Source organism: Theropithecus gelada, chromosome 18 (assembly GCF_003255815.1).
Source record: "Theropithecus gelada isolate Dixy chromosome 18, Tgel_1.0, whole genome shotgun sequence".
Taxonomy (NCBI): domain Eukaryota; kingdom Metazoa; phylum Chordata; class Mammalia; order Primates; family Cercopithecidae; genus Theropithecus; species Theropithecus gelada.
Window position 1 is genome coordinate 24,275,674 of NC_037686.1, and position 25,375 is coordinate 24,301,048.

At 38.7% G+C, this 25,375-nt stretch overlaps 1 protein-coding gene across 2 annotated transcripts in view; it reads right to left on the bottom strand.

Annotated features, from left to right (window-relative positions):
- The window catches only part of GAREM1 (GRB2 associated regulator of MAPK1 subtype 1), a 206,987-nt gene that overhangs the window by 25,552 nt on the left and 156,060 nt on the right, over nucleotides 1–25,375 (bottom strand). For both annotated transcript variants that reach the window (XM_025365646.1, XM_025365645.1), the window contains exon 3: nucleotides 19,757–19,887. In XM_025365646.1, the coding sequence (XP_025221431.1) occupies nucleotides 19,757–19,887 (131 nt within the window). The remainder of the gene's footprint in view (nucleotides 1–19,756; nucleotides 19,888–25,375) is intronic.

Below are 25,375 nucleotides of genomic sequence, written 5' to 3' on the forward strand. Positions count from 1 at the left end.
TTGCATTTATTTGGGGGCCATTTATCTTAGTGACCTTTCTATTTTCCCACTTTAACTATATTGTTTTTAATTTGTCTTCATCTTACATTTTCAGATCTGATAACAAAAGCCCTGAATTGTGTTTATTCTGACTCAAAAAGTATGTGGATGGCAGAAAACAAGAGAAATAAAGTCAAAAGTCAAAGGACAGACTGAAATATTTGCAAAACATATCACAGATAAAGAGCTAATATCTCTAATATACAAGTAGCTTTTTAAAAGTAAGGACCTGAGAACATCCTGGCTAATGCAGTGAAACCTGTCTCTCTTAAAAATACAAAAAAATTAGCAGGGCATGGTGGCACGCGACTGTAGTCCCAGCTACTTGGGAGGCTGAGGCAGGAGAATCGCTTGAACCTAGGACGCAGAGACTGCAGTGAGCCGAGATTGCGCCACTGCATTATTGCAGACTGGGTGACAAAGCGAGACTCTGTCTGAAAAAAAAGAAAAAAAGAAAAAAACAAAAACAAAAACAAAAATGTTGTAGAAAAATAGGCAAAATATATGAAAAATTAATTAACTAACAAGATGCACAATGGCTTTCAAACCTATGAAAATATGTTGAACTTCTCTCCTTATAAGAGAAATGCCAATTAAAATTATACTAAGATACCATTTCTCACCTAACACATTGATTAAAAATTCAGAAGCTTGACATCACACTCAGTTGGTAAGGCTATGGGGTAAAAAGGATCCTTGTCCATAGCTGGTGAGAATACAGCATGATACAACCTGTGTGGTGGGGAATTTGGCAATATCAAGCCAAATGACATATGCATTTATCCCTCCATCCAGCAATCTACATCTAGGAATTTACCCTGAAGATATTCCTCCAACAATATGAAAGTACACATGTATAAGGTTATTCATTGCAGCATTATTTGTCTTTGCAAAATATTGGAACTCATCTAAATGCTCAAATATAGGAGGCTGACTGAATAAACTATGGTACACACACTTCCTGGCACTATGCAAAAGACAATGAGAATAATGAATCCAAGGAATGGATATGAAATTACTTTCAAGAATATATTGTTAAATAAAAAAAAGCAAAGTGCAAAAAAAGTTTATACAGTATACTTTTTTTTTTTGTTTAAGAAGAAAGGAAAAATTAGTATATACATTTTCTGTTTATTTTTGTTACAAAACAAAAACAAAAACAAGCACAAGGAAAAACAGAAAACAATGTAACTGGTTACTTACTGGAGCTAGGGACAAGGGAGGAAATGAAACCTTTCTGAGTATACCTTGCCACAGAGTTTTGACTTCAAGGATGTATGCTAATGTGCTACATATTTTAAAAATTAGGTCAACAAGAATTTTTTTTTAATTGTAAGTTCTGGGATATGTGTGCAGAACGTTCAGGTTTGTTACATAGGTATACATGTGTTTCATGGTGGTTTGTGGCACCCATCAACCCATCATCTACATTAAGTATTTCTCCTAATGTTATCTTCTCTCCCTTAGACACCCCCCTCCAACAGGCCCCGGTGTGTGATGTTCCCCCTTGTGTCCATGTGATCTCATTGTTAACTCCCACTTATGAGTGAGGACATGCAGTGTTTGGTTTTCTGTTCCTGTGTTAATTTGCTGAGAATGATGGTTTCCAGCTTCATCCATGTCTCTGCAAAGGACATGAACTCATCCTTTTTTGTGGCTGCATAGTATTCCATGGTATATATGTGCCGCATTTATCCAGTCTATCACTGATGGGCATTTGGGTTGGTTCCAAGTTTTTGCTATTGTGAACAGTGCTGCAAAATAAATCTCTCTTTATAGTAGAATGATTTATAATCCTTTGGGTATATATCCAGAAAAGGGATTGCTGGGTCCAATGATATTTCTGTTTCTAGATCCTTGAGTAATCGCCACACTGTCTTCCACAATATTTGAGCTAATTTACACTCCCACCAACAGTGTAAAAGCATTCCTATTTCTCCACACCCTTTCCAGCATCTGTTGTTTCCTGACTTTTAAATGACTGCCATTCTAACTGGCGTGAGATGGTATCTCATTGTGGTTTTGATTTGCATTTCTCTAATGACCAGTGATGATGAGCTTTTTTTTTCTTATGTTTGTTGGCCGCATAAATGCCTTCTTTTGAGAAGTGTTTGTTCATATCCTTCACCCACTTTTTGGTGGGTTTTTTTCTTGTAAATTTAAGTTATTTTAAAACTGAGTGCAAATGGAAACAAATGTAAAATTCAACTGTTTTTTAAATCAACAAAATAAACACTCTGGGGAAAGAGAAATAATCCAAGTAGCTTTGGAATGTTGTCTGATATGGTTTGGTTGTGACCCCAACCAAATCTCACCTTGAATTGTAATAATCCAGGTGAAGATAATTGAATCATGGGGGCGGTTTCCTCCAAGTTGTTCTCGTGTGAGTGAGTTCTCATGATAGTGAGTTCTCACGAGACATCATGGTTTTATAAGGGGCTTGCCACATTGCTGGGCACTCATTCTTTCTCCTGTCACCCTGTGAAGAGGTACCTTTCTCCATGAGTGTAAGTTTCCGGAGGCCTCCCCAGCCATGCAGAACTGTAAGTCAATTAAATCTGTTTCCTTTATAAATTACCCAATCTTGAGCAGTTCTTTATAGAAGTGTGAGAACGGACTAATACACTTTGACCATATAATGCCAGTAGGGAAAAAACACCAATAAATACTCTGATCCTTTTGGTAGATTTGTTTTTCATAGGGATATGGGTAGAACAACTCTGAATCAAATGTATGTGTATTGTAAGATTGAATGAATGGGTAAATATATTGATGTCTTGGGAGTACAGAGATTTCATTTTGGAAGGAGAGACAGAAACATGGAATGAAGAGCAGGAAAGGCAAGACAGAACTCCTTGGGGTTTGGATTGAAATTAGAGGTATCCATATTAACTCACACTTTTCAGCAGTTATACACACAGACACACATAAACACACACACACAAACACACACAGACACACATAAACACACACACACAAACACACACACACACAGACACACAAACGTATATCTTAGTTTTTTCCTTTCCAAGCAACCAGAAACCGCCCAAATCATTCCCCACTAAAACGAACCAGGGCTCCCTGGAGAAATTATGAATTCCAAGGGTAGGGCAGAAATGGTACAAGGTGTGCTTGGAACATTTTGTCATGCCAGAAAGTAAGGTGCTCATAAGATGATGAGAACATGCCAAAAAGACACAGCAACCAGCCTAAATGAGCTCCTACTGCTAAAATCTGGGACAATTTGAGCATCACAATAAATAAAGACCACAATGAATTATAATCTATTGAATAAAACAGGAACACCTAAGTCCATGCTGATAGCAAAAAGATGACAAACAAGGAAGACTGGAAAATCATAATTTTGCAACTTATTATTTACTTCATTATTTATTACTATTATACTTTCTACTATTATAACTTTATTATAGTAAAAAATCATTTTATATAAGAATCATCAATAGATGCCAAATTTATAGGAGTTTGATTAAGGAGGTTATATGCATGGTCTTAGTGTCTTTTCCCAGAATGCTTATTCACTGCAAGGGAAAAAAAGTAACTATACAGTGGAGAATATACCTTGGACAGTACCTTGACCAGGTTATCAAATTTAGTATCACCAGAGAGAGGCATACTGACGTCCTCTACCTCTGAATGTGACTTCCTGAGAAGTTCATGACCTTGCTTATGTACCATTCTAGCCAAAACTATTATGGAAATCTCATCATGAGGAAATATCAGACAAACCCAAACTGAGAAATATTCTATAAAATACCTGGTGTATATTCTTAACAAAATGTCCATGCCAGAAAAGACAAAGAAAGGCTGAATAACTGTTCCAGATTAACATGAAATAAAGAGAAGTGAAAAGTAAAGCAATAAAGTACACTTTTGGGACATCCGGCCAACTTGGAATCAGGACTATAAATAAAAGTATTGTTATCACTGCTAATGTTCCTGAATATACTGTGTTTACATAAGAAAAAACCCTTATTCTTAGGAAATATACACTAATGAATTAAGGGGTAGGGGACATAATGCATTCAGAAAAAGGTAAGTTATATTACGCATATGTGTATGTGTATATGGGTGGAGACTGGGGAAACGGGTAAAACAAATGTGCTAAAAGGACAAAAGTTGGTGAATCTGGGTAAAGTGATAGGGTGTCCTCTTTTTATTCTTGCAACAATTCTTTAGAACTGAAATAATTTAAAAATGAAAGGTTGAAAAATGTGGCTTTTCCACATAAACTTTAGAATCATTTTGTCTATGGTTTGTAATGATAATTTTATTGTAGTACATTAAATCTATATGGTGTTTTGGCAAGAAGTGACATCATTGTAATAGCATTTCCAAAGAGGCACATAATTCTCATCATTTATTCAGATCTTTTATTTCCCTTATTAGTATTTAATTCTGCCTGCATTATCAACCCCTGGACACTGCTGTTGAGTCATAGTTGTTGAATACGTTTTACTGCTATTCTGCATGTCCAGTGTCTTACTGTAATAGTTCTTTTTTTCAGTTACTTCTCTTGGGATTAGGTGATTATATCTTACACAAATGATGAAAAATGTATCCTTATCTTTTCAATTTTCATCCATTCTCTCTCATAACAGAGTGGTGGTGGTGACAGTGAGCATTTTAGTGTTTCAGATTTTAATGAGAATATTGTCAGTGTTTTAATATAAAAATATGAGAAGTTTGTTTAAGATATTCTTTATCATGTAAGTAATGTCTTTCCAATACTAGTTTTCTAAAAGTTTCTACAAATAAAATTTTTAAAAGTTTTAATAAAATGTTGATTCTATATCCAATTAAGATGGTCATATGTTTATTTTTGTTGTTGTTGTTTTGTTTTTGAGATGGAGTCTTGCTCTGTCACACAGGCTGGAGTGCAGTGGCATGATCTTGGCTCACTGCAACCTCTGCCTCCTGGGTTCAAGCAATTCTACTGCCTCAGCCTCCTGAGTAGCTGGGATTACAGGAGTGAGCCACCATGCCTGGCCCATATGTTCATTTTTCACTTCTCTAATACACTGATGATATAATAGATTCCCAAATATTTAAATAATTCTACATGCTTGAAATAATCTCTACATGATCATAGTACACTTAAGACAATATTGTATAATTCTCTGATAGTACCTGATCTATGATGTGGTCATCTTTGTCACAGATAAGACTGGCCTACAGGCCGGGCGCGGTGGCTCAAGCCTGTAATCCCAGCACTTTGGGAGGCCGAGACGGGCGGATCACGAGGTCAGGAGATCAAGACCATCCTGGCTAACAGGGTGAAACCCCGTCTCTACTAAAAATACAAAAAACTAGCCGGGCGAGGTGGCGGGCGCCTGTAGTCCCAGCTACTCGGGAGGCTGAGGCAGGAGAATGGCGTAAACCCAGGAGGCGGAGCTTGCAGTGAGCTGAGATCTGGCCACTGCACTCCAGCCTGGGCGACAGAGCGAGACTCCGCCTCAAAAAAAAAAAAAAAAAAAAAAAAAAAAAGACTGGCCTACAGTTTTACTATGTATGTTTTATCAGGTTTTGGTATCAGGCTTACATTAAACCTAAGCTTGAATTTTTTTCTCACGTTAATAAAAATGTCTGGGTAAAGTAACTGACAATATTCATACCACATACTGAGTGGCGATCAGCAATATGTGTTTAGAAAACTAGGAAAAGCAACCTTCGTAAATAATTTCTTACCTTCTATTCTAGGTCATCTCTGTATAATTTTAATCTTTGGAACAAGTAATTTGTCAATCAACATTAGTACTATAAAAAACAAACAGCTTTGTTGTTTCCATAGTGAAGTGAATTTCTCTGCAGGAGACATTATAAGTACAGAAATGACAGCACAATATTGTTTTAACGGGAATATATGCTGCTAAGGCTTAGAGTCCATTTTGGATGATTCAGATAAGTATTGCTATTATTTTTTTAACAAGATCTCAACCTAACTGTGTTTACTTTTAGTACTTCAGTATTCATCTGGTTCTAACATAGACGCTAGGAATCTAAATTCAAGTCTAGGAAGTTAAATAAATTTTACCTTTTTTTTTTTTTTTTGAGATGGAGTTTCGCTCTGTCACCCAGGCTGGAGTGCAATGGTGTGATCTTGGCTCACTGCAACTTCCACCTCCTGGGCTCATGTGATTCTCCTGCCTCAGCTTCCCAAGCAGCTGTGACTACAGGCACGTGCCACCATGCTCAGCTAATTTTTGTATTTTTAGTAGAGATAGGGTCTTACCATATTGGCTAGGGTGGTCTTGAACTCCTGACCTTGTGATCCACCCGCCTCAGCCTCCCAAAGTGCTGGGATTATAGGCATGAGCCACCGCGCCCGGGCGGCTTTTTATTTGGAATAATTTCAGATTTGCAGAAAAGTTACAAAGGCAGTACAGAAAGTTCCTGTATACCCTTTACTTAGCTTCTGTTAACATCTTATGTGACCATGGCATGTTTATCAAAACTAAGAAATTTACATTAGTACAATACTGTTACATAAAGTACAAGTTTTATTTGGATTTCACCAGTTTTTTCCCATGAGTGTCATTTTGATATCCCAGGATCAAGCCAGGATACTACATCGCCTCTAGTCCTCTGATCTGTGAATTTCTTGGCTTTGTTTCTAAGGCTTTGACAGTTTTGAAGAATATAGCTTAGGGTTTTTGTTTGTTTAGAGCTAATATATCATGTGTAAATGACAGTGCTTGACACATACAAGGGCTTTCCTTTTCCATAGGACCTGCAGTTTTAAGTTTTCAGTTATTATTATTTTTTTTTCTCGGCTTTTTTTTTTTTTTTTTTTTAAAGAGATTGGGTCTTGCTATGCTGCTCAAGCTGTATTTCAATTTCTGGGCTCAAGTGATCCTCCTGCCTCAGCCTCCCAAGTGGCTGGGACTAGAGGAACAGGCTGCTTTGCCTGGGTCCTGGTTTCAGTTATTTTATCTCTTGACTTAGGTCACCAAGAATCATCTGCTATCAATTTTAGCTTTTGGTTTATCCCTAAGGCTTTTACTTGCAACCAGCATCTAGTTAAACTTATAAAAATATAGATCAAAGGTCAGTAAACTACTACCCACAGTCCAAACCTAGCCCACGACTTGGTTCTGTAAATAAAGTTTTATTGGGACACTGCCACACCCATTCATTTAGAAATAGTCTATAGCTGTTTATACGCTATGATGGCAGTGCTGAGTAGCTGCAACAGTGACTGTACAGCTTGCAAACTCTAAAATACACGGTCTCTGTTCCTTTACAGTAAAAGTTTGCTGATACTGGGTATAGATGGATGAAAAGAACCATGGCCTTTGGAAACTGACAGGTACAATACTATTAGCTAAACTACAAGCTGAGTTTGAATCTTGCCTTTACAGTGTAGTGACCACAGACAAAATGCTTTTAGTTTTTTGAGCCTTAGGTTCCTCACCTATAAAATGGAACACCACCATCTATTTTGCAGGCTAAGTGAATGTATGTAAACAAATGCTTACAGTGCTTGGCACATGGTAGGCTCTCAATAAATGGAGGCCATCGTTATCCTATTATTTTTATTAACAAACCATTTTACTTCTTTAAATTGTTTCACATTGCCTTTCACATCTCTGTATTTTCACATGGATTTCTAAGTTTTCGTTTCCTACTATGTTCAAGCCCAAACCACTACTTCCAAGCATTATCCTTCTCTCTGTACTGAATACTGTTCATGTTTTTATTGACTATGTTATCCCAGAATAAAACTTAATGCCAGAATAGAGCCTGAAATATCATTACAATTATATCCCAAAGGATGTGAACATACGGAAATAATTCAAAATATACCATTTTAGAATAGTCTAGTCTGCAAAACTCTCAGCTGCACTGTTATACTTCCTTTTTATTAGAACTTTGTGAAAAACTTGGCGAGTCACCCATTTGAATAAAGATGGAGACAGGGATGGAGACAGGGATGAAGATGCAGACAGGGATCTGGAAACTAAAAAATACGTTTCTATCTGTTTAAATCAATATTTACTAAATTTTTCCTAATTTATCTTTATAAACATACACCTTCCAGAATTAAGAAATAAGTCTAGTGAAGTACTGCACAGCAAATGAACTGAAAGATAATGTTCACCAGTTTTTGAGACTCATATCAGACAGTACACATACAGAATAAGCAGATCAAAGTTATCCTTACTAAATGTCACTATCTGGGCACATTCAACAGTTTTGTCTACATTTTCGTGTAGGTGTGTACTTCTTAAGTAACTTACTCCTACTCTCATACATAAAAATGCGTAACATACGTGAGAACAATCTGCAATCCCATGCTTCCAACTCTGAAGTCATTATTAATGCTAACAATTAGCCCTGAATAAATTATAAAACTAACGTACTGACCAAATTTTGTGGTCACTGCCAGTGACAGATGAAAAATCTCATAAATAACTGCTCTTTCCTTAGCAGTAGAGCCAAATCGTCTCCTCAGGTTTCTACAGATGTAATTTATTTGCATAATTTCTTTCCTCTTTTTTTAATAGCAAAAGAAACAATGCATTCTGTCTAAGTGCTTCCGTATGTGTGTCTGGTTAACATTTCCAGTTTCAATGTTTCCTGAGAGGAAGTAATTCGAAGTGTGTTATCTAAACAACTCTAATAGGTCTAATCCAGGAAACTATCAGGGTTTTACTTTTTACTGCTCATAATGCCGCTCAGAATTAATATCCCATGGTCAAGAAACATTTTAAAACACTGACGTAAAATTTTAAGCTTGTGGACATGCACACATTCTCTCTCTCTCTCTCTCTCTCTCTCTCTCTCTCTCTGAAGGTTCTGGCAATAGGAAATCTGTTCTCTAACAATTGTTCTAATAACAATTGTTCAAACATGTAAGAGGTTAAAATTCCAACTCATAAGATAAAATCAGGAATGATCTGATTGATATATAGGTTATATAGACAATATTTGATTAGTATTATGTTATGTCTTCCCAAATTAAATTTTCATTACTCTTTATTTTAGGAAAATGACAGCAAATGAAAGAAAATTGCATTAAGAGTTAAGATAAATGTTAATCCTAGTGTGTGTGTGTATATATATATATATATATATATTTTTTTTTTTAACACAAAATAGGGCAAGAATGACAAGTACAATGGCAAAGGTTTCATTTGTGATGCCACAGCAGAGGGCTTGCCAACTGGTAGTTTTTCAGAGGGCCCAAAATCTCAGATGACAAAAAAAGCACAGCTATCTTCAAACATTGAAATAATTAACCTCGCAATTGTATCCAATTTATCATTCTGAATGGATCTTGAAAATAATGACATCTGACTCACCCTAAAGGAAACATATAATTTTGAAAAACTGGAAAATAAAAAGTGGCTATATCTAAATACATTCCATTTTCATTTTAAATATCCCTTTTCACATCTGACGAAATTCAGGTTGCGCAGGAATCAGTAATTTCTGACCTCTCTGGACCATAGCCAAGAACGAGGCAGTGAGCTAACCAAAACGATGGGATGTTGTTGATGTTAGGGCTTATGGTGAAAGCCTGTAAGGTCCTTAAATCAGTGTACTGATTCCTAAAACTCCACTAAACATGATTGCCAATTTACAGCCTTAGCAAAACTGAAGTGAAAAATTAAACTAAAAATAGGGACTGTTAAGAAAGATATTCTGAAAAAGACACAAGAGGCAAACAAGACAACAAACCTTTCAAGGTTTTTAAACAAAAAAATTTAAAAAAATTAAATTATGAGACCATAAAATATCAAATTCTCAGGGCTGATGGTCTCTACATATAAAGGCAAAAGTTATACTCATCTCAAGTGGGGCTGAGTGCTTTCATCGATTATAAAACAGGAGACAGTGGCAAGTTTAAATTTTGTTCAAGTACTGTCTTTAAGATAGTAGAAAATGTATTATAAAATACTGAAAGGAAATTATAGTCATTTTGGACAAAATTCTGTTAACATTCACAGTTACTCCAAAAACTGGCTAGTTAGAACTACTCATGCCCTAAAGACTCCAGAGAGTAGGTAGAAAATGCTGGAGCAAGTAATTCTTACCCATTTTGAAAAATCACAGGAAAAGATGGTCTCTCTGACATTATTATAAACTTAAAACATATGATTCTTTTTCTGAATTCTTGAGACGGAAACTAAGAATCACATTTTAAACGAGGAATGGTGAGTTACAACTGAACTACACTCTGGAAACAAAACAAAAAACCCCGAAGAATACGAAATGTTTCAGTACTACTAGCTTGTATGATTTTACAGGACAACCACAGGATGGCCCATGTACGCAGAGCAAAGTCTACTAATAAACTATTTTTGTGTTTTCAAAGACAAAAAATGACCAGGAGGATGGCAGAGCATAAGTAGTTATAACAAGAGTAGAATCACAAGCGGCCCAGTCTGTAGTTTTTCCTGCTAAAATGAATAAAGAAAGTAACATAGGCAGGGCGCAGTGGCTCACACCTGTAATCCCAGCACTTTGGGAGGTCAAGGCAGGCAGATCACTTGAGATCGGGAGTTTGAGACTAGCCTGACCAACATGGAGAAACCCTGTCTCTACTAAAAATACACAATTAGCCAGGCATGGTGGTGCATGCCTGTAATCCCAGCTACTCGGGAGGCTGAGGCAGGAGAATTGCTTGAACCCGGGAGGCGGAGGTTGTGGTGAGTTGAGATTGCGCCACTGCACTCCAGCCTGGGCAACAAGAGTGAAACTCCGTCTCCGCCCCGCCCCCCGCCCCCCGCCCCCCAAAAGAGAAGGCACAGTCTAACTGGTCAGCAGAAGTGAAAAGTCTTCATTTTTTCAGCACTTTTTCAGATGGCAACTTTTAAAAGTATAACTAATATGTTAAAATAAAAGGCACATGGATTGCATCAAATCTACGACTTTAGAAAATATATTGGCTGCTTTTCAGTAACTTGGAAGTCTTGGAAGACATTCAGAGTTTGGTATCAAGTTGCATTAATCATATTAAACTTTAAAATCTGTGCTTATTTATTCAGCAATGCATTTTAGTCATGTCGGTGTATCTTTAACACTGCTTCAATATAAGACCCCAACCTCTGGTCTGGCTGTTTTATTAATACTGGTTAGCACTCTAAAAATTGTGGGTTAAGACCTTACGGAGTTTGAAGGAGTTCATTCTGACATGTGATGTTTAAATTATCAGAAACTACATTGATATTGATACAGTGAAAAGATCAAAATAAGTGTGAACAAATGTGAACATGAAAGAGCCAATCCTCTAAGATGGATCCTGAATGGCTAACCGGGTCTAAATTTAAAAGACAGCCAACCAACCATTTGCTGACTGGAGGTCACACATGTGCTCTGAGCTCCTGGAAAAACCCATGCCTCCATTCAACTTTGGGACTTTCAGAGCTAATGCGAACCAACCAATTAGAACTCACCAGCCTCAGGCAATCAGGGCTCAGCAGCACTAACTAATTGTGTTTCAATCCTTCATTTGCTATATGGACCTGACTGAGAACTTGAGTGGTCACTGTTGCTATAAAACCCGGGACCCTCCCTTTGTTCTCTGAAACTGCATCTTCATTTTACACTGAAGGCTATCTCTCCACAGTCTGCAAATTGTTCATTGGAAGAGTCTTTCCTTCAAATTCCTATTTCAGAGAACTTTTGTTCATATAAGCTGCAAGATTTTATTTTTTAAATGCTGGCACCATACTTTACTATTAATAAGATATAGAAAGGTACATGTATAACATTCATAAAAGCTGCCAAATCCTGTGTGTCAGACCATAAATGTTTCAGAAATACAAATGACAGAAGGATTTTGGTTATACTGCACTACATGCCATAATGATTGAACATGTTTGTAGTTTTTAAAAAGGACAATAAATTAAACTGTACAAGCTATTGTGTCAAAGTGAAAGTACATTCTGATCACAATCTTGGGCCTTATCTCAAATCCACAGAGTGTGATGGAGCAGAGAGGTGACTGGACTGTATTAGGAGACCTGGTTTCTATGTTGGGCTTTGCTGCTGAGTCATTTTGTGGCTTCACATGAATCAGTGAAGTCAGCTAACACAGCTGTTTCTCAGTTTTCATATTTGCTAAAAGAAGTAGGATTAGGCAACGTGGAAGGGCCTTTCCAGATCTCAAATGTGATGATTAGAACAACGCAAAGTCTGTAAACTTCCTAGTCCTGTTGGATAATTTATATAGTATTTTATCATTGTACTCTTGGTCACGTTTCTTAGTATTGCAAGGCTCTAGTTTTTCACTTAAGTTCTCTGAAACTTATATGATGTTTTCTCCAATTAAAAAGAGGCACCTCTGGGTATACATACACAATGGAATACTATTCAGCTTTAAAAAGGAGGAAACTCATGTTATCTGTGGCAACATGAATGAACCTGGAGGGTACTACGCTAAGCAAAACAAGCCAGGCACAGAAAGACAAATACCACATGGTCTCATTTATATGTGGAAACTAAAAACATCACACTCATAGATACAGAGAGAATGGTGGCTGTCAGAGGCTGGAGAGTGGGGAGAATGGGAAGATGCTGGTCAAAGGGTACATGTTCCAGGTAGAATGGGGAAAATAAGTATTGAGAGGTGAGGGAAATGTTAATTAGCTTGATTCAGTCATTCCACATTGTATACGTGTATCACAGCATCACTTTATCAATATCCAAAGAAAAGGTACCGCTGAAATCCTTCTCCCCACATCACAGTGGCTCTGCTGCTAGGCACTGACACCCCAGCCCACAGCAGGTACCAAAGCAGTTAATCAGAAGCTGATACACCGGTGACAGGGCTGTCACCTCAGCTCCTGGCCAGACGATGCACACAGTACGGAAGTGGTTCTGAAGAGGTCGAGGCAGGCAGAGGCGGCGACTGTATGCCACATCTGACTGAACTTCACATTCCTGAGTGGGTAACTTTCTCTAATGGAGACAATGTAAACTTGTTACTTTGCCTCTGGGGAAATCTACGCTGGAACAGCTGAAAGTATGGCTCTCACTAGCTAGCTGGAGCTAAAATAGCAACATTATAGTATCCAGATTAGGGTATTTGGGCTCTCAGACTTGAGAGTCGTAATTTTAATGTAGAAAGCTTCTGGATTACATCAGTGAAGACAGGATGCCTCGGACCCAGTGCCAAATCGAAGGCCACCCTTTTCCCCCTCTCTCTCTATAACTGTCACAGTAAAGATAGAACTTAAATTAAAACTTAATTGGTTAGTCATTATTTTGATGGCAGGAAATGCAGGCGGGGTAAATTTTCTCATCTTTATTGGGCTGAATTTGAAAGGCTGGAAGACATTTAAAATAATTCAGTAGTTAGTAGTGTAGTAAGGTCTCCAAAAAAGTATTTGAAGTGAAGGGGTATTTCGAAACCACAACAAAGAACAGCTACTATGTACTGAGTTGTTAACAGTAAGTCACTAGGGAGAAAGTATTACATAAAGAGTAAGCGGGCCAGGCATGGTGGCTCGTGCCTGTAATCTCAGTATTTTGGGAGGCTGAGGCGGGAAGATTGCTTGAGGCCGGGAATTCAAGCCCAGCCTGGGCAACATTGTGAGATGCTCATCTCTACAGAAAAATTTTAAAAATGGGCCAAGTGTGGTGGTGCATGCCTGTAGTCCTAGCTATTCAGGAGGCTGAAGCAGGAGGATCACTTGCGCCCAGGAGTTCGAGGCTGCAATGAGCTATGAGAGCGCCACTGTACTCCAGCCTGAGTGACAAAGCATGTTTCTTAAAGAAAGAGGGAGAGAGAGAAATAAGAGAGGTGAAAAAAAGAGAGAAAGAGGGAGGCAGAGGAGGGAAGGGGAGAGGAGGGATAAGAGAAAAGAGGCCAGGCGCAGTGGCTCACCCCTGTAATCCCAGTACTTTGGGAGGCCAAGGAGGGTGGATCACTTGAGGTCAGTTCAAGACCAGCCTGGCCGACATGGCGAAACCCCGTCTCCAATAAAAATACAAAAATTAGCCAGGTATGGTTGTGCACACCTATAGTCCGAGCTACTCGGGAGGCTGAGGCAGGAGAATCACTTGGACCTGGGAGGTGGAGGTTGCAGTGAGCTGAAATCACACCATTGCACTTCAGCCTGGGTGACAGAGTGAGACTCTGTCTCAAAAAAAAAAAAAAAAAAAAAAAAAGAAAAGAAAAGAAAAGAAACTGAAAGAGTAAGTGAAATAATCTTAATCTGTGGTGGGAATTTTTTAAATGTGAAACTTAATTTTTTATGATTTTATGTTCTGAACCAAGGATTGGCAAACCTTATCTTACAGGTCAAGATAGTAATAATTTTAGGCTCTATAGGCTATATAGTCTCCGCTGCAACTACTTAATTGTACTGTTGGCATGAAAGCAGCCACGGACAATACATAAACACATGGACATGGCTTTGTTCCAATAAAACTTTATTTACAAAAACAGGCAGTTTGCCCACAGACTAGCTTGCCAGCTCCCTTACTAGACATTTGCAAAGTACTTGAGTGCATTACTTTACTTAATTCTGATGACAAATCTATGAGGTGGGTAGTATCAGTTCCATTTTGTAGGTGAAGGCACTGTGGGCTCAGGTTGTGTGACCCACCCATGGTCAGAGTCAATGCCTGGGGCAGGGTTCTGAACTCAGCTCTGAGTTCAGAGCCTGAGCCACTACACAGTCCAACTCACTCTTTAGATCATGGTGGCCTGCTTGAAGAAAAATATATGGCTTGAAAATTGTTAGTGCAGCTGTTTTTATTATTAAAAGGAGGGGTATGAGCCTTCAGTTGGAATGGGCAACTCAGAAAGAGGACATTTTCTGACTTTGGAAGTAAACATGAGAAGAAAGGTGGTTAATGAAAAAACTGAGAGAGATAATTAAGAGAGAAAAAGTCTATTATAGTTAAAAAAAAAAAAACCCACAAATATGCAGGAAAGCAAGTAAACAAAAACAATATTCTTACCCTGAAAACTAAAAACCAGATGGATAAAGAAAAAAAATGTGAAAGAGATAGGTGACTGCTATTCCCAAAACATGGAATTCCTTTAGCTTTGCAGGGATTAGAGGAGATATAAACAAATGATCAGTGAGAGGTATCCTGCCCACATAGCCTTTTATTTTCTTGACTCTCTCATCTCCATTTTCTGTTTCTACTACCTCAGCTGCTCACTGAAATGGACATACTTAGATTGGAAAATAGAGCTACTCCTGTCATTACCGACCTTACTGCCTAAAGTTAAATTTCAAGAGTTTTATACTCTACCACCACCTCCTATTTCGCATCTCATTTTCTCAAACATATCTATCTCATAAGTCCAATTTTCATTGGGGCTACACTTCCATTCACACTTGGTTAGCCAGTAGCGATTCTTCTTTTTTTGTTGTTTTTTGAGATGGAGTCTCACTCTGTCACCCAGGCTGGAGTACAGTGGTGCAATCTCGGCTCACTGCAACCTCTGCCACCCAGGTTCAAGTAATTCTCCTGCCTCAGCCTCCCGAGTAACTGGGATTACAGGCAGGCACCACCATGCCCAACTAATTTTTGTATTTTTAGTAGAGACTGGGTTTCACCATATTGGCCAGGCAGGTCTCGAACTCCTGACCTCAAGTGATCCATCCGCCTTGGCCTCCCAAAATGCTGGGACTGCAAGCATGAGCCACTGCACCCAGCCCCCAGTGAGGATTCCATGGCTCAGTGCGACCTGTCACTCACTCTAGGGAACACTCCATCAACATCTTTTCTGATCTCTGCTATACTCACCGGGAGAACCTCAACTCTGATTAAACTCAGCTCTTTTTCTACTCTATACCTCCATCGAGGGAGCTGAAAATGGCTGGAAGAAAGAAAGGGTGGTGCTGAGTAATCTCACTTGAAACTTACCTTGACAAAACTCTAGGACCACCCCACTGTACTGTCCTGGTTAACTCACTTTCCAGTCTCAGAGCTGATTATTATTTGCTTCCTATCAAGGCCACCAATGACCTTCACATTTTGCTAAATTTCATGGTTAGTTCTCAGTCCTCATCTAATTCAATTACTAAGTAGCATTTGACACAGTTGCTCATTCCTTCTTGAGTCTTGGCTTCTGGGACACGATATGCTCCTAGCCATCCTCCTACCTCACTGCTATCCCATCCAGTCTTCTCTTCTAGACCCCTAACTGCTGGGGTACTCCAGGACTCAGTCCTCAGAGCTCTTCTCCTTTTAATCTTGTCTGTAGGTTAATGCTTCTCAACCTTGGCACTACTGACATTTTGGGTTGGATAATCCTTTGTTATGAGAGCCTGTCCTGTGCATCACAGAACGTTTAGCAGCAACCCCACCTTCTACCCACTAGATAACAGTAACATCCTCCACCCCGCAGTCATGACAATCAAAACTGTGTACAGACACTGCCAATGTCCCCTGAGGGACAAAGTCACTCCTGGTTGAGAACCACTGGTATAGGTAAAATCAACTAGACCCGTGGCTTCAAATGTCTTCCAGAAGATGATGAGTCCCAGCTATATATTCTGAGCCTATTATCTAAGCTCCTGGCCTGCAGATCCAACTGATTCTTGGTATCTCCACTTGGAGATAGTATTAATGCTTGTTTATGTATTTATCTTCTACCTCCCCTACTAGACTAATTTCCATGCAGTGAGGGACTTGCATATTCACCATTCAGCCCCAGTGCCTGGAGTAGTGCTGGGCATATAGTAGGTGCTCAAAATATATGTGCTGGTTAAAGAATTAAACACTTAATACATATGAATTCATTTCATGCAGTTAATCTATGATGGGGGCAATCAAGCAGGTAGTTTTCAACACATCAAGGTATCTTTTAAAGACAAATTTTAGTTCCAAATTAAAAATAACGTTTCATTTTTAAACAAATGTATAAATAGTACTAGTATTCGCCAGTACATTTAAAATTTGAAGTTTAAATTTTGCTACAGTTTGGGAAGAAACCCAGAACTAGAGTTCCCATTCTTTCAATACTTTTGCTTTATTTTATATTCTCATTATGATTAATTTCAGTTTGGACTTGTAAATACATATATCAAAATACATATGTATATTTATTTCTAATAATAATTATGTCTTTTGACTATCATGATGCCAGATAACTATCAATTTTTAACTGCAAGTGCTTTTCTCAGTGGTTTATCCTTTTGGTTTAATTTATGCTGTATCTGAAGTAGAGGACAGAGGGTGAAATCTTCTAAGGAGGTTTGAAATCTTTCTTTAAAAAACTGCTTCTTGGATAATAGCTACATTTATGAGTAAAGAGTATTGTTTTTAATTTTTTCCTACCTTCTCCATGAGAATAACCAAAATCCCATTTCTTTAACTCCTCCCCTGCTTAGTTCTTAGTTCTCACACAGACACAATAATCCAGTCTTTTTTTTTTTTTTTTTTTTTGAGACAGAGTCTCACTCGGTCACCCAGGCTGAAGTGCAGTGGTGCGATCTCAGCTCCCCGCAACCCCTGCCTCTTGGGTTCAAGCGATTCTCCTGTCTCAGCACCCCCACAAGTAGCTGGAATTACAGGTGTGCGCCACCAGCCCAGCTAATTTTTGTATTTTTAGTAGAGATGGAGTTTCACGTTGGTCAGGCTCGTCTCGAACTTCTGACCTCAGGTGATCCAACCGCCTCAGCTTCCCAAAGTGCTGGGATTATAGGCATGAGCCACCATGCCCTGGCTTAATCCAGTTTATTTTTAATTAAAGAAGACCATGACTTCCAGCCTTTATTTTTGGTCCAGGTAGTATCCAGACAAACTTTTCGATAACTATCCTTAGTTTATTTATTTACTTGAGTGTTTATCACTAAGCACAAAACCTTTTGTGTATATCTTTATGTAAATTTCCTGAGGTTCCTATAACAATCCTTCTTTGAACAGAATTGAATAATGTTTTAATGACTCATGCAAGCTAGAGGTGATGGCACCTTAAAACTCCATAAGTAACAGACTAGAAATATTAAATATTTATGTTCGCACAGCACGGAACTCAACCCAAATCCAATTAGTTTTATGAATGCTGTAAGCTCACATTTCACACACTTAACTGTGCCTTTGAACTCTTAAATGATATTCTCTATCAAACACATTTTAATGAATACATTCAGTCATGGTACTCTATATTTAAAAAAGAACTCTAACAAAATGTATAAATTTCAGTATTATCCTCTCAGTCATTCCTGATTTAATACAAATTCACCAAGAAAAGTTGCTAAAGGCATTTTTAAAAAACAGTATACATGAGCAATATGTGACCACAGATGGAAATGCTACATTTTAATACTGGAGAAAATCTTTAAAAATCACTTTAAAATTTACATTTGATTTCTTATTGTTTATTAGCAAATGAAATATTTTTCTAGAAAGGAGTTTAAAACTACTAACTTTCCTTTCTAAAAAAAACTTCTTTTTTTCATTTAGAGAATTCTAAATATGTTTTAGGGAGAAATTTAAATCATATCAAAACACTAAAGGAATAGGATTTAACTTCTGACCAATGAGTCTAGGTATGTTTAAAAATGAACATGTTTGCACAAGTTTTCACTGTAAACAAATGCAAGCTGTCTTGACCGCTCATATACTAGGGCCACTGAAAAAGTTAAAAATGATAAATATTTTTGTATGTAAGCATAATTTACTTAGTAAAGATTTTTACAAAATATAAAATCTCACTCATCTTAATAATAATACTAAAAGAGCGTAGACCAAAGCAGCTGTATTTTAGAACTGGAAGAAGAAATGACTTAGCTTAGACAATGAAATGGGTAGAACCATTTCTCCAATAAGGGGCTGTTCTGGACATCTCCTCCCTTTCCTGAAGAGTGTGGGTGGAGTGACTCATCCACAAAGACACTGCTGCATTCTTGGGCCAACACACCATGTAGTCTGTTTTTCACATAGAGTGGATTTCTAAGAAACAGGAATCTTGCCCCCCTAAACCTTGAAATGTTCAGAGAATGTGATTTAGGTGGACTTTGGGCTGAAATGACATTAAGGAGAAAACCCCTTCAATGTGAACACTTTCTAAAGTGTTTTATAACTGTGGGTATTGCTGGAGAAAACATAGAGGATTTGCAGGCAATACGATGGGCCTGGTTGGTGGCTTGCTTCTCTGGTCAGTCCCTCTTCAGCAGCAAGTCTAGTCAAAGAACCTCGCTCAACATCTGGACGGGGACTGTACTGTCCTTTTAAGAATGCAGAACAAATGGAGCACAGCAAACACTATATAGCTTTTCTCTGGGCGACATCAGTTTTCTTTGTGTATAGTGAAATAGATAGTCCACAAAAAATGGAATGAATACATGCTGACTTCAAGCAATGCTTAGCAACCTAGTCTTTCTCTGTATTTTTTTCTTTCTTTCTTTTTAAGTAAGTGCTTGGTATTCTTTAGTTTCATCATATCCCTTTTGCTCCCAGAAGTGGAGATCTGGCTAAACACTGTTACATATTAGGAAATGAAGTCCAAATTAAAAAAAAAATATCACTTATCTGTCTCAACAGCTACAGTTTTGAACTCAGATATCAGTTTTAAATTCTAACAAAAGATAATGCTAATAAATACAGAAGTAGTCAGGGAGTCAGGGCAGCTACAATATACGTGGTTTTTGGCTACTGCCACTAACCCATTAGGAAGGTGAAACTCTCCTGGGAGATACAGATGAACACTTACTGTGTACATCCAGACTTGAAAGTTAAATTATCTTTACTGAATGTAAATATTTGGTGCTTCAAGAGCTACCTTCACGTTGAATGTGATATCCTCCATGACGTACACGCGTTCAGGAAATGCCTTAGCCACCTCCTCCACACTGTTGAAATATTGCACTGGCTCCTTTATATCTCGGTCTTGTTCCAGCAGCTTGAATTGCCCTAAAACACATGATAAACAGAAGAGATCTAAGATGTTTATGCTGGACTGCTGTTACCACGGCAACAGCATCCTCTCTCTTTAGTCCAGCCCTTCCTTGTCAAAGATTCCTGTTCATCATTAATTTTTTTAAAAAAGGCATTATGGTAGGTTCCATCAAACTAGAAGGTAGAGAGATTTTAAAATCAGCTTTAAAATGAAAAGAAACTGCATTCTTTTTGTTTACGTTTAGAGTTTATTCCCAGATGTCCAAAATCAAACTGAATGAATGCTTACTTGCTGTTTGATCTCAAAGTGAAAACTCACTTTGTTATAAATGGTTGTTTCTAACAGTAAGTTAAACATTGAAGTTACCTTGCCCATTAGTTGTAATAAGAACCACACATTTACATTCTAAAACCAAGTCTTAGAAGCCTGGGAGAGCTAAGTTTTTAAAATTAGTATTTACATTTTTTTTGCAAATAGAACAAAACGATATAATGGATTCCTGGCTTTCACATAACTCATATTCTTGGTTACAACAATATGCAGGTCATGTCTAGGGCTCATGAGCTGCTGTAATGTGTGATGCTGCTGAGGCAGAAGCATGGAGCAGCAGCAGACAGCTGTCTGGTGAGCTTCCTCCCAACCACTGAGCCCACCAGCCACTCAGCCTCTGGAGCTCCACGTGGCTCCTTTCTTTCCTTTTACTGCTATATATGAAAATCATGCGAGTAGGCCATATCACGGTCTCCAAAATTCACAGGATTTATGAAGAACTTTGAACATATTCCTAAAATATCAAGGATCTATCATGTTGTTTACATTTTCAGTATCTGTGACCCTGCTGCAGCATTTGAGAAGAACGGTTTTCAGTTTGGAATCAAGACCATACGCAACCATGTCAGGGATACAGTGTTTCTTAGTAGTTGTTTTCTGAATCCTGGCTATAATATAATACTCCAGAAACATAAAAGGAATTAAAAGCTATCATGGGGCAGATCTCTCAGGCAGAAACAGGAAAGCTTTCATTCATAATCTCAACACAATTTTTTGAGCATCTACTAGGTGAAGACATTATTCTAGATGCTGGAGATCCATCAATTAATGGAATTAACACAAATCTCTGTTCTCCCAAAGCTTACATTCCAGCAGGAGATGGATACTATAATACACGAGTAAGAGTATACCATGGTAGAAGGCAAGAAGTGCTATTAAATTTAGGGCAGGGTGTTGGGGATGGAGAGTGCAGAGAGAACAGTCAGTGTTGCTGAGACGGTGACCTTTGGTGTAGGTGAGGGAGGGTAGTGCTTGGTAGTTGCAGGTAGAGGTCTCAGAATTCTAAGACTAGGCAACAGTCTGCCCAAAGACTCTCAGGTGGGTGGGGTGCCTGCCTGGTGTACTGCCACTATGGCTGGAGTGGGATAAGGGAAGAAGGAAAAGAAAGAGCAGTAGCAGGTGGGCAGACTGTATACGGCCTTTAAAGAGTTGCACTCTTCACCTGAGTGGAATGGGGATTTGAGTAGAGACGAGGTGATCTAACCAATGCTACAGAAGGATCCCTCTAGCTGGCATGTTGAGAAGATCATAAACGTGCAAGGCACAGAGGAAAACGACACCAGGTAGAAGGTTCCTACAATAATTCGGGTATGACATGGCAGGGGCTGGGAAGTGGTGAGAAAGTGTGAGGATTCCGGCCTGAACAACTCTGAACAGAGCTGACATTGACTGAGATGGGGCAGTTTTGGACGGTGAAGGGAGCATCAGGGGTTCAGTCTGGACAGGTAAGTCTGAGATGTCTATTGGACATGCAAACAGATGTTCAAAAAGTTCTTAGATAGACACAGAAGTGTAGAGGTCAGGAGAGAAGTCTGGCTGGAAAGAATAAATCTGGCAGTCATCAGCACACAGATGCTATCTGAAGCCACGACATTTTGATGATGATGACCATGGGCTTGAGCGTGGCCAGAGAAGAGGTCTAAGGTTTGAATCCTGAGAGACTTAGAAGGACTGGCCAGGGGAGTGAGAGGAAAACCAAGAGGGGTGCATCCAAGAAGCAAGGTGATCTGATTCCTCCCATGAGCAGGGAGGGGATGTCAAATGCTGCTTACGGGACAGTGAAATGAGGACTGAAAACTGTAGGATTCAGTAACTTGTATTTAATTGAGGACTTCAACAAGAGCAGCAGAAGAGCTAGGCCAATGGCTTGGCTGAACTGGATTGAAGGCAGCCTGGGAAGAGAGAAACTAGAAATAATAAGAATGGACACCAGACGATATTTGGGGAGTTCTGCTATAAAATAGAGAAGAGAGATGGCACAGAGGCTACTGACAGGAAGCAGAAGTGAGATATAGGGAATATTTTTATTTTCCTTAGTATGATGGGAGAAGAAACAAGCATGCTTGCATGCTGATGGGAACGACCAGCAGAGGGGGACAAGACGATGACAGGAGGAATGACTGGAACCCAATCCTTGAGCAGGCAGAGAAGGTGCATCTGATGTTGAAATGGAGGAGTTGCCTTCAGACAGGAGCACAGGTCGTTCATCTCCAGCCCCAAAAGGTGCAGCAGTGGAAGCTGTTGGAAGCTTCCAATTTTTCCAGCCAAAGTTGGAAGGAAGGTATCGGTTGAGAATAAGGTTGAGAGAGGAGTTGTTAGAGGGTTAAGGAAAGAGGGGAAGGTTGTTAAAAAGTCCAATCAGAGTGAACAACGTAATATGATTGCTGGGCAGCATTTTTAAAGTTCCTACTTGAGGTTCATAGTCATTAATTAAAAGTAAAACCACAGAGTACGGTTGTGTTTTTGTCCAGCCAAAGTCAGATGCACAGAGGCTGGCACAAAGTAGCCAGAGATTCGGATTCAGCCAGAGCTGAGACTACCAAGTGAATATGAGAAGTGAGAGGGGCAAAGGAGTCAGGATGTCACAGGGAGCAATTATGCCATCTGAACATGGACCTGAGCTGGATAAAATGGGCACAAGATCCTGGGTGGGAGGGAAGGGAGTCCAGGAAAAAAGTAATGGGATCAATGGATCATGGATTTTGATGGAATTGAGTTTTGAACCCTAGAGGGAGTGAGCGCAAAAGCCATGCAGAGGAGAGAAGTCAGTGCATGCAGTTGAGAAAATGGAATGATGGAGTTGTTGGTGATGATGTGGTCTAAGGTGATGATGTCTGCTAAAGGCTGAGATGGCAAACAGCTAAAGGACTGAGAAGCCCAGGGGTATTAAAAGGATCATATTTCCAAGGAAAATCCTCCTTGATAAGGAGAGAAGTATTTCTGGAGAGAATAACAGTGAGCCAGGAACTAAAATGATGTCACAGTGAGGACAGAATCCTAGGCTTAGTAGGTAACTAACAATGATGGGGTAGTGGGTGATACAGTCTGATGAACAAGAGGTTTAAAGCCTGGTGGACAAGTGATTTAAAGCAAAGAGTTTTAGGGAATTGTGAAGTGGAATGGTAAAGGTGATGAGGAAGAATAAAGAGACCACTTACACTCCTCTACTTTGGGGCAAAAAATAGAGCTGTAACCTGAAAGGGCTTCTCTCAGGGAATATCCAAGTTTGGGTTTAACAAGATAAAAGTAATTTCAGAGGAGGCTTTAAGGATATAGACGTTTTGCTGGTGACGGACCATGAGGGAGGAGTTTTCAGGAGTTAAGAGGAAGGTGATAAGGAGAACACAGAGGATAAATCTAGACATGAAAGAACAGCTAATATGCCACGTAGAAATATGTAGGGGTATGAATAATACATTTGAATATACAGTATGAATATGTTACAGTACATACTTTTTGACAAAAAATAAGTTTCTTTTTTAAAAAAATAAGGCAATTTCAAAATAATACTTATTTAAACAAATTCTGGTGCTCGCTTTGGCAGCACATATACTAAAACAAATTCTGTCACAAGTTAAACTTTTCATTTGTCTCTATTCTTACCTGGTCCATGCACACATTCTTAACAATTATGGTGTTCTACAGTTTTATACCATGCCCTTGCCCGCCGAGCTGAGCATTTCCCCATACAATGACACCCGTGTCTGCACAGCATTTCATAATGGATTTAACTGTTTTTCCATTCTTACATAATTAGTTTGAGTTAGACAGATGCCTAATTTAACTGCAGACTCTGCCACTTTCAAGTTTTGTGGTGCTGGCAAGTTACAAATCCGCCTGAGCCTTGTTTCCTCACCTGTAAAATGGGGATACTTCAAGGGCTGCCATGAGGATTAAATGCTATGATGCATCCAAAGTATTTAACATAAGTGACCATTCAACAACTCCTAGCTTCTATTCCTCTTCTCAAGATGCATACAGATTGTCATTTCTTGGGTCACTTTTTTTTTTTTTTTGGATAGAGTCTCACTCTGTCTCCTAGGCTGGAGTGCAATGGTGCGATCTCAGCTCACTGCAATCTCCTAGGTTCAAGCCATACTCCTGCCTCAGCCTCCTGAGCAGCTGGGATTACAGGCACACCACCACGCCTGGCTAATTTTTGTATTTTTAGTAGAGACAGGGTTTCACCATGTTGGTCAGGCTGGTCTCGAACTCCTGACCTCGTGATCCGCCCGCCTCAGCCTCCCAAAGTGCTGGGATTACAGGTGTGAGCCACTGCGCCCGGCCAATTTTTTTGATTAACAAAAGAAATTATAGATTTGGAATATGAACACAATTCAAGCTATCATTAAGCCAGGTATATTTTCATGAAAACCTGCAAATGGTATCTTTCCAAGAGTATTTAATAAGTTTAATTTATTGTAATTTTATGATCAATATTTTAGAAAAATGTTCTCAAGATGCAGGGATTCATATGTATGCCACTCATCAAGTAGTCCAGAGATGCTCAATCTCTGAGGTCAGAGGTTACCTGAAAGCATCATGCCTGTAATAAATTCCATTCTGTCCCTTCAGAAATGTACTCATAGGCCAAGGATGCATCCCTGCACCTTAATATATCAAACATTACACTACAGACTATCTAGCAGATGTAGATACACTATAGAGCTATCTAGCGGAAATATAACAAGCCACATGTGCAATTATATATTTTCTAGTAGCCACATTTAAAGAGAAGAGATAAAATTTAAATAACACATTTTATTTAAACCAATACATCTAAATTCAATATAAACATCACTAATGATGTGTGTATATATGTATATATATACACTTTTGCATTAAGTCTTTTAAATCTGGTGTATGTTTTACACTTAGGGATCACCTCAGTTCAGACTAGCCACATTTCAAATGCTCCATAGCTCCATGTGGCTACTGGCTGTCATATTGGACAGTAGGTACAGGTCTCGAATATCTCTGCATTCCCTTAAAACTGTGATTGCAGGTATTGTTCAAGTCCTTAAATAAAGATTACATGATAGAATCCTCTTTGGGAAAAAGATGTATTTCCTGAAAAAGAAAAATGTTTCTTCTCATGAAATAAGAAGAGCTTTCGAATTCCTATTTTCCTTTTTGCCTTGTATGCCATGATTGCCGATTTTCTGGCTTAAA